Source organism: Monopterus albus, unplaced genomic scaffold (genome assembly GCF_001952655.1).
Source record: "Monopterus albus unplaced genomic scaffold, M_albus_1.0 scaffold288.1, whole genome shotgun sequence".
Lineage (NCBI taxonomy): Eukaryota > Metazoa > Chordata > Actinopteri > Synbranchiformes > Synbranchidae > Monopterus > Monopterus albus.
This window is the reverse complement of record NW_018128168.1, coordinates 114,628-125,081: the sequence shown is the minus strand read 5'-3', so window position 1 is coordinate 125,081 and position 10,454 is coordinate 114,628. Positions and strand designations below refer to the sequence as shown.

General features: G+C 40.1%; 1 protein-coding gene across 2 annotated transcripts in view; it reads left to right on the top strand.

Annotated features, from left to right (window-relative positions):
• The window catches only part of grin2ab (glutamate receptor, ionotropic, N-methyl D-aspartate 2A, b), a 112,169-nt gene extending 105,619 nt beyond the window's left edge, over positions 1-6,550 (top strand). For both annotated transcript variants that reach the window (XM_020622761.1, XM_020622762.1), the window contains one exon: positions 28-6,550. In XM_020622761.1, coding sequence (XP_020478417.1) covers positions 28-202 — 175 coding nt within the window. In that variant the 3' untranslated portion in view covers positions 203-6,550. The remainder of the gene's footprint in view (positions 1-27) is intronic.
• The last annotated feature ends 3,904 nt before the right edge of the window (positions 6,551-10,454 follow it).

Genomic DNA, 10,454 nt, shown 5'->3' with positions numbered 1-10,454 from the left:
CACCCATCACATCACCCAGCATGCCAGCCATGTTGACCAACAGGTGTTCTACCCTCAGCAGGAGCCCCCTGTGGTGGCCTACATGGTCCCACCTGCTGCCGCTCAGCCAATGAGCTATGTGACAGCACCTCGAGCCTCGAGTGCAGGCGGCAACCGTCCCCGGCTGTACCGCCGCATGCCGAGCATCGAGTCTGATGTCTAACAGTCACACACAACACATTTACTCTCACCAAAACACACTAAACACACGCATGCGAGAAAGAGGTGTGTGTGGCCGGATCGGGCAGCTTTGATTCTAAGCACACATATAGAAACACACAGACGCACAGGTCAAAGACAAGAGTGTCCATCTGGACTCAAAGGTTAATGGTGATGCTAAATAAATACAATAAATCATGGTTTCTTAATCACACCCTCTAGAGGGCTGAGATGGGATCACAAGGACATCCGGGGGCACAGTCCAAAATAAAGCATGTGTGTCAGTTTGTGTATTGGCCTCAAGATGTGGGCAACAACTGGCAATACCTCTGACTAGACAGATCGAAATCCTGGTAGAATAAGAGGGACACAAAATCCAACAGTGGGATCTATGAAAGATACAGTGGAGTGTTTGGAAGATGAGCCACCTTGTCCTGCCCTCTCACCAGCCTCTTGGAGATGGAGACACAGAAACCCACCTTCTTTCTGAGATTACACACGCACACACACACACACACACACACACACACACAGTCCAACTAAACACAGCCACCCCTCTCCAGGACTTTCTTGTTGCACTATGATTTCTATCATCAACCCGTATGTTATCTGAGCCTCCAAACTGCACTGCCAGCATGGCTTAAAGAGTAGTAAACTACACTAGAGTAATCCTTGACTTGAATGGAAATGACTATCTATGTAATAGATGAGACTGGAAGGCTTGCAGCTGGTCAGGACACAGGTCTGAGAAGTATCAGCTCCTGCCCACAGATATTCAAGCACTCGAACACTCACACACACTGTGTCTGTTTTTATGGGAGAAGTAGAAAAACTACCAACTGTGTGTTATTGTTGATGTCAGTTAATTGAACATTCCAAAAAAGTGGACCAAGCACGTCCACAAGTAAATGCCTCTCAGGATGAGAGTGTGTGTTCTAGTGTTTCTACATCTGGAGGCATTCAGCACAGCATCCTTGCTTCCTGTCTTAGCTAGCCTTCAGGTCATACTGCATGCTTCCTACTGCCCTGTGTTACAGTTACACTCCTATACAGGGTCATATATGCACACACACACACATATATATATATATATAAATATATATAGATATACACACACACACGCACATACGCAGTAGTATAGGATAGTAGTGTAGGGTGGGTGTGTGATGAGGCTATGAAATAGCTTCTGTTTGTGCACTTTGTAGTTTTTATATCCTGCCACCTAACACAGACGTTTGACCAAAAACACTTTTATACTGAAAAATCTGAATATTCTCAGTCATTCGCTAGAAAGATGTTTTCTTTTCTGTTATTTCTTTTTGATATTGGGTTTTAGGGCACCCTTAATGGCACAGCTCTGTTGGCTTCCATCGTGAGGTCAGATGTTTCGTTAGATTATTATCATGCAGTAAACACAACACCAACTTTTAAGCTTTCTCTCTTTTTAAACTTTTCCTGTGCACATCCCTTCTTCCAGCCTTTTCTTCTTCCTTTGTCAGTTTTTGTTTATACCTTTAATTACTCCGTTTTTTTGCTCCTCCCCTGTTTCCTTCTATAGAGTAGATTGATTATCAGAAGAGTAAAGTTCAGTCGTGGTGTTTAAAACTCAAAATATTGTTGGAACTCACTTAATGTCAGTAGTCATAAGAATTAATCAGATTCGAAACTGGCTCTCGTAGGATACAGTACTTTTTTCTAATAACTTTATATGTTGACTAAAATAACTTGCGGCCCATTTAATGTATCCATAGTGAGTTTAGAGGCTGAGTGCATCACTGTTGTAGATTTACTCATCAAATTCATACTGAACAAGCCCCAGAGTAGCTGGTACTTTTATGGCTCTCTGTTGACGAGAACACGGTGCTGTGTGTCAGCAGAGAGAGTTACGTGGCAAAGCAGAGAGTTTGCAAAGTGACTTGTTACAGAGGCAGCACTCACACACACACTCGACGAGCTGGCAGTGTGTGTGTGTGTTCTAGAGATCCATAATCTACTGAGTAAGGGCATTGATTTTGAGCACAAGGATTTTAATAGAAAAAGGACTTGATATTCCATTATCTGAGCATCTATCTCTATTCTCTTTCTTTCTACTCTGTGTCTCACACAACACACACACACACACATCTATATATACTGGCTGCAAAGAATGCAAGAGAGTTTGAAACAAAAAATGCACCTTTGAACGGTGAACGCTGCCCCTCTTTTGGTAACCCTAACAGGTTTGGTGTGTGAGTTATATGCACAATATCAGGTTGCAATATTATACTTCTGTACAAAGAAATTTTTGTTTTAAAAGTTAGAAACTGATTTCATTTGTTTGATTTGAATGGTATTAAGTGTTGAAATCATTTCAATAATATTGTGGATTTTATTCTGCTTCTTTAAAAAAAGACTGGCATGTTTTAAACTCTTGTGTGATTTTATTTTCCTCTGGTGTGTCGTCGGTTGGTTGGGACCCCACTGTACAGTCCTCACACTGTTGGGTTATCAGACCAGTTACATGTAACTAAGCCCATACAGTAGCTGGGTCTTTCATGTGAATCACACTCAGTGAATAATGATAGTCCAGCCTGGTGGTTAATACAAACCTCCTCCCACCCACATAGTTCTCTACCACTACAACCCTGTGCTGTTTCACCTCTGAGTCTGAGCGAGTGTGTGTGTTTTGCACTGTGCAGGTATTTATAAAAGGCAAAGGATGATGTGTGTATTTGGAGTTTGTGTGTGTGTGTGTGTGTGTGTGTGTGTGTGTACTTTTCAGTACTCTCTACCCTTCATCCCACACATTTGACCTGGCTCTTACTCATATAACACCAACAGTCACATACACACACACACACACACACACACACACGTTGTGTCTGCACTGTTGTGGGTAGGAGAGCTTGTAGAGTGAGTTTTATTAGTATGTCCACCATCACAGATATTTTTACACCAACTTTTATTTTGTTCTTTTGATTTATTTATTTTTTTAAATTGCATGAATTGCTCGTGTTTCTGGTGGTACCTATTTTGCTGCAACACCTATGTTCTCCCTGAGTTAGATCCACTGGGCTACATGTACCAATGTTCCTCTCCACCCTGGTTAGTGCACCACTTCTCACCAGAGCCCTAGATGGTTGTGCTCCCTGGGTCCTGCACAACGCAAGCTGCCATCAAGGAAGATGTTCCCAGTCTCAGCACAGTTCTTAGCTTGGGCCAGGTGTACACACATATACATACATAAAGCACTAGGGGGAGATGTGCATTGGTGTGTATTCCTCTGGGTCTGCCTGTTGTGTATTTCACTTGTGTATAAGTTCAGGGGTTTCTAAGCTACTAGTTGTTGTAAATACTACCTTGTCACTCAGTACCTCTGTACAATCTGTAAATAAGTAAAGGTTACATTTTTATACTTCTCTTGTTGATTAATCTTTTTATCTATTTATCTAACTATGCTTTATAGATTAGAACTATGTCATAAGAAAGGACAATTTTAGCTACATTCACATTACCCGCTGAAGTGACCCAAATCAGTTTTTTTTTAATTCTCTCAAAGTGACTCAGATCTGATCTGAACAAATCAAATCAAATTTTTTCAAATCAGACCAAATGTGGTCTAAGATCTGATTCATGTGCGATCTCTGACTATGCAAGCCCTGTCAGAACAATCAGATCGAAATTTATGTGGGTTTTTTTAATGTCTCACTGCTCTGTGCATGTGCATATCGCCCATCATCGGCATTCAGTGTCGGCCCCTCACTGACTGGGACAAGTAAACAGAGGAGAGTAACAACAGTGACAGGGGTCAGTGGCGAGACAACATTTCACATTTGTTGGACATTTAGAGAGAACTGACTGATCAAGCCAAACTAGAAGGAACATGTTGTAGCCAAGCTGATTTTAAGGAAATGCGCTATTTGACTGACACATTGTTATTCTTATAGTCATGTGATTCACATTTCAGTGAAATGTTTTAGCATTAGGTTGACATCTTTGTTTTACAGTGAAATATTTCAACTTTTGAATGACTTTGAATTCATGTAGCCTATCATTCAGGAGGAATTGCAATAACTTTAACCTTTTAATTTATCCAAAACATTGATTTGTTTCCAGGCTCCTGCAAAACTAAACTGTACTTGGTGTTTATTCATACTCGGCAAATATTAGTATGCTAAAGTAACTAAGATGGTGATCCTTATCACTGTGAGCATATTAGCATTCTGAAGTTAGCTTTGAGTTTAAACAACTAAACCTACTAAATTTCTTAAAGTTTAGCCTCACAGATGTAACGGTGTGGTTGCAGACTCTTAAGCTTGTTCAGAAAGAAACTTTTGAAAATGTCCTTTGTTATTCAAGTGCTAGCTGAAAAAAAGTAAACAGCCATAGATATATTTCACAACTTAAAAGTTCTTATTACTGATCTATAAAGCCACTGAATACAAGCTCTATGTTAAAGTAAGCTTTATTAGATAGTGTTTAGCTAGCTAATTCGCTGTCTATCCAGCTACCTACTGCCATTTGTGAGATTCTGCTGCTAAAGGGCTCTCTCTGCCCCACTCTCCACAGGCTTTCATAATGTAATCTTAGCATAAGCATGTGTTTGTGTCACTGTGTGTAGTGTGTACTGTATACATACTGTACTGTATGTGTGTGTGTGTGTTTACATCAGTGTTCTGGTTTTAAAACAAAGCTTTATTTTTATATTTTAGTCTCCCTAGAGAGACAGACACTCTAATCTGGGCTGAAGTGGGACAGGAGAGGGGAGCACATACACAAACACTTGCTCTCTCTCTCTCTCTCTCTCTCTCTCAGAAACTCACTTATGGATGCTGAAAAACAACATACTGAGGCTGGAGGATCTGTCAAAAGCCACAGACCAGCTGCAGCCAGTGGAAAAGGGGGGTCCCACTGCAGCCATCCAGACATTTCTTTGAAATGTCTCGTGCAGAAAACATCACAAAACACACTACAGATAGTCTACAATGCCTTAAAAGCCTGTTTGTGAACAGTATGTGAGTACATGCATATGTATGTGTGTGTTTAACTATGTTGCTTCCCTTGAGACAGGGTGCGAAGACCACAGTGGCCTAATTCTTCCTGATGTGATCCATATGCTAGTAATGGGCAGAGTAACAAAACACACTCAGACACAAGCCTCTGCCTCTTATTTAATTAACAGAATTGAGCTGTCCCATATATCAGCCTGTAATGCAATTACTGTAACACACAGGAGTGGCATACGTGTTTCTTGCAGTAACACACAACACACTCATACATGCATGTGCATATTCCTGCAGATACACAGATATAATCCTAGGGCTACACACACACACAGACACACACACATACAAGACTGGGCGTTCTACAACTGTAGGGGCGTGAGATGAAGCAAATAAATGAAGATAATTAATTTCCTGGATTAAGAACATCTCCATTTGCTCTGGAGAGGAGTCAGAAGGAAAACAAGAGGCATAAGTCAGAGGGAAAAATAAGACATGGAGCAAAGGATGATGGAGGACGATGAGGGTGATAGCACTGACTTGACAGGCTCACTGTAGGCTGTTAGCTCTTCCCAAGACTCCAAACATCCTCATTAACAAGAAGTCAGCCTACACACAAATTAAGTGTGTATGTGTGTGTTTGCATGCATGCTTGTGTTCTTAAACTGTTGTGATTGTATGTGTGTGAGAGAGAGACAGAAGGGGGGTGGGGGAGCAGCGTGTCAACCTACACACCAAACAAACCCATGAAAATTCATAAGGACCTGGCAACGCCTACTCACAAATACTAAAAATACTGGAGTGAGTTGAGCCTAGTCAGAAGAGAGGAAAGGAGAGGAAGAAGAGTGAGAGAGAAGATGAATCGAAAGAATTGAGAGTGCAGCAGTAGCAGAGGAGGAGGGAGAGAAGACGAGATAGGTGTAACATAAACCAGGGGAGAGTAGAGCAGAAAAGAGTAGAGAAGTAATAGTTACATCAACTGCATCCAACTTGGAACATCTATTCTCAGCCTCCAGTGGTTTGCACTTGCTGTGTAAAAGTGTGTGTGTGTGTGTTTTGGTGTGAAATTTGGTGTGTTTTCCTTTTTTTTTTAGGAGATCACAGGCTTAAGGAAAATGAAATGTTTCACTTTCTCTCAACATGTTGACATTCAGGCCTCTATGTGTGTATGTGGACCTCTATGTGAGTGATGGGGGGGGGGATTGGCAGCATTTAACTGTCAAAGTTATCCACCTGCCAGGGACGAAGGACGGGCTCATTTTGCCCTAAGAACTGACATATATTCAAGAACGACATTTTGTTTTGGGTGTCTGATTCAGGGCAAAACAACTCATTTCACAGCTGTGATGGTGGACTTTCCGCAGGCTAATTCTGACAGATGAAGTTTGATTGACGCAGTCTATCTCATTTCTGTTCACATTAAAGGTTTTCTAAGCTACTAGTCGTATTTTTTATGGTTTAGTCCTGGTGAGGGAGAACTGGGGTTGGACTCAAGATGGCTGACCCAGGTGCTAGTACAAAAAAAGGTGGTTTAATGGAATAAAATCATGACAACAAAACAAGGTCCATAATACATGCAACAAGGGAAGGGCAGTGATGACTAAGGAGACCAGGATGGTAAACACACAAACTAACGACAGGAACTAGGATAGCAAAGGATGAGAACGGACAGGTGAACAAAAAGAACCAACGTAAACAATGTAATCCACAGCACAGAGACTGTCAGCGTGGAAGACAAAGCACGTATTTCTGTGTGCATAATTAGCGTGATAAGGTCAAGCCAAAACGCACAGACTGTCAGCGTAGCATCTTACACACGTCTTTAAAAAAAAATAAAAATAAAATAAAAATAATAATTAAAAAAATAATAATAATAAATGCGGGTCAAACACAACCTTTGTAACTTACTTTAAGAATAGTACGTTAATTTTGATGAGAAGATTACTACTCAAATTTATGAATCTACAGCCAGCAGACGGTTAGCGTTGCACAGCCTGAAAATTAGTAGTTAACACATTAAAACCCCGGCCTGTTTTTACCCTTTATTTTTTTCTATACAGATTCAACACTATCTGTTAGACAGTGAGCTTTAGAGGTGCTGATAAACACTTTTTGTTACCTTTGGAAAGGAACATGCTAGCTCTTTCCCCCCTGCTAACAGTCTTTATGCTAAGCTAAACCAACCATCTCTTGGCAGTGACTAACATATTTACTGTGCAAACCTCAGCCAGAAACTCTCAACAGCAAAGCAAATAGGCTCATTCCCAAAAATGTCAAACTATGGCTTTAATACTGGGCTTGGGAGTTGTATATTTATTTATTACACAGCATTAATTGATTTTCTCTGACTGAGGAAACAAACACAACTTGACATATCACCTTTTAAAGATGTTATGTCAAACATGTTAGCAAACAGCTGCTCTTGTGCAGTTGTTTCATAAATTCCTGAGGGAAATATTTCGCTCTTCAGCTGCTAAATGCTCCACTGTGTTCACCTACTAGCTGCTAACTTTGTCTGTTTGCCCGTTGGTGCTGAGCTGAGAGATTAGTGTGAATCTATGAGGGTTATTTTACTGAAAACAGCTGCCGCCAAAAACTGTTGAGAGCTGTGACAGTCAACCAAAACAAAAGGTAAAGGTTAAAGCATCAGTATTTCAAGAACTAGCTTGAAATGTAGGAATGAGCATTTTGTAACATGAATTTTAACTATTCTTTTTTAAAGCATGTTTGCCAACTTTGTGGAAGTGCAATTCTAAATCACTAGATATTGCCACTTTAATACCAGGGCTTAACCCTTGTGTTCTGTTAAGGATCTTAAACAACTCCTTTCACAGGAGTCTCTGCTGGTTTTAGTAAATGCTGTGAGGTTATGATTGATGGACACCACAGTCTCTGTCAGTCAGCCCAGTTTGAGCAACAAAAGCAACATGGCTTCCCTGGTAGAGCACTTTAAATCTCAAATAAGTGCACAGTGGAGAGATGTCATGCATGACTAATCATAATTAACCCCTACCTTACCATTTCTCTTTCTCTCTCATGCACATTAATAGCTCTGCCAGGCTATGCTTTTGCTAATTGCTGTATGCTAATCAAGGTACTTCCAGGTGCAGAAATAGACACAGAACATTTAGAGTAAATTTAGCTTTAATAACTTGTCTAATCACTCCATGAATGTTACAGTACACCCAGTCTGACACATGCATACACAGTGTGTAGGGTTGTTTTTATTCTAATAGAAGGTTTCCACCTGACTGCTGCTCACTGGGAGATGCTGAGAGGCATGGAAAGAGTTGGACAAACTGCTTCTGTGTGCGTCTCCCGCTACGAGCTCTATGTGTAAGAGTGTGTCCATGTGAGAGCTACAGCTCTCAGACTTCACACCATTTTGTTGTGTTTGTTTTATTTTGTCTCATCTATAAACGATGAAGCTCCAGGCCGAGAGAGAAAGAGGCACTCAGCACTCCCCCTGGGGGGGACATACTCGCCACTGGGCATTGTCCCCTCAGTGTCACCCACCTCCCCCAGCCACAACACCTCCTGATTGACAAATGAGGACAGCTTGTGCACGTATGTAACTAACATGAATGATTAAAAGTGAGACCATGCCCCAGCATTCAGAGGCTTCATTATATCCTTTGTATTTGGTGTATTTTTGTTGATAATATTGTGTTTGTCATCCACAAACAGTACTATAATAGTCATTACTCATTATAAAAGATGGCATTAATTTACGTTTGTGTTGCTTTACTCATTAAATCCTGGAAACAGTAATTTGTCAGAGCTCTACCTCTAAATTACCAGTTTTCATTTCTTCAGACTGCTGTTTACAGCATCCTACTGAGTGATCAGCGTGACCACCAAAAATAATGTTTAGCATTCTTGTCATCAGCCTTCAGGGTAAAATCAGGATTACAGGAATAATTTGCAGCCCAGAGAAGGAAAATCTTTGTCACTTCTCATTCAAGTTTGCAAAGTGACAGATAATAATGCAAACACTTTAGGCTAGTTAAGAAAATAAGTACATTTAATTTCTAGAGCACATTTAAACACAGCAAATTATAAAATGCATAGAGAGACACATACCAGCAAAACTGACCCATACTAACAGCATCGATGACTGGCAAACAGCAGGGGACAAGACAAAAAGATTAGTAGGCCAAGAAGGCCAGAAAATAAGAGTGTGTCTGGAGCTTAGATTTAAACACAGATGGACCAAGCACTTTTATGTCAAAAGGTAACTGGTTCCACAATCGTACTTCATTGAAGGATGACACAGCATAATTCAATGCATATTTTCTCTGTGGATACTCCGGCTTCCTCCCACAGTTCAAAGCAGCTTAGGTTGATTGGCGACTCTAAATTACCCTCCGTGGTGTGTGTGTGTGTGTGTGTGTGTGTGTGTGTGTGTGTGTGTGTGTGTGTCTCTAAGTGTCAGCCCTGTGATAGACTGGCGACCTATCCAGTGGACCCCACCTTTCACCCATCAAATTAACTTTAAAAATCCCTATAGAATTAATTACTCATCATACAATTTAAAAAAAACTCTACACTGAATAAATATTAAATAAAAACTAATAAATGCTGATTTGGGTAATAAGCTTACATTTCAAAGTTTCCAGTGATTCTAATTTTACTTTTTAGAATTACTGTACTTTTCCCCCCTTCGTTTATTAATTTAATTTAATTGAGGTTTTTGCCATGGTAACATAATCCAATTCCCAGTATCACAGAAATTAAAGGAAGTTAATTATTAAAGGAATATCTCTACATTTTGCAAAATATGCTTATGTTTCTTTTTTTTCTTGCTAAGATTTGAAAATTGATACCATTGTCCTGTTGAGCATTAAGTTGAGCAAATAGCTTAGCTTAGCTCTTGGAGAGGAGGAAACCAGTTAGTCTAGCCCTGTCTAAATTCAAAAATCTACCAACCAACACATGCCAAGCTATCTAATGAATACTTCATATTTTGTGTAACAAAACGACAACCTTGTGTGGTTATGGACTGCAGCTATTTCTTGCAAACAGTAGTTTATCTGCTGTTTCTGCCATGATGCTGATCTTTGCCCTATCTCCACCTTATGTTTTCCTCAGTTTGTTCTTCTGGACATATGGATGAATGATAATTATAATCACTTTTATTGGTCTAGTATGATTAAAAAGCACTTAAGAACTGCTTATTAATCTCAAATGACTTTAATTTTCTCAGTAAGAACAACCTTTCTAAACACAACTTGAACAGCAGACCAATTCAATTTCATATCGGTATGAACTCCC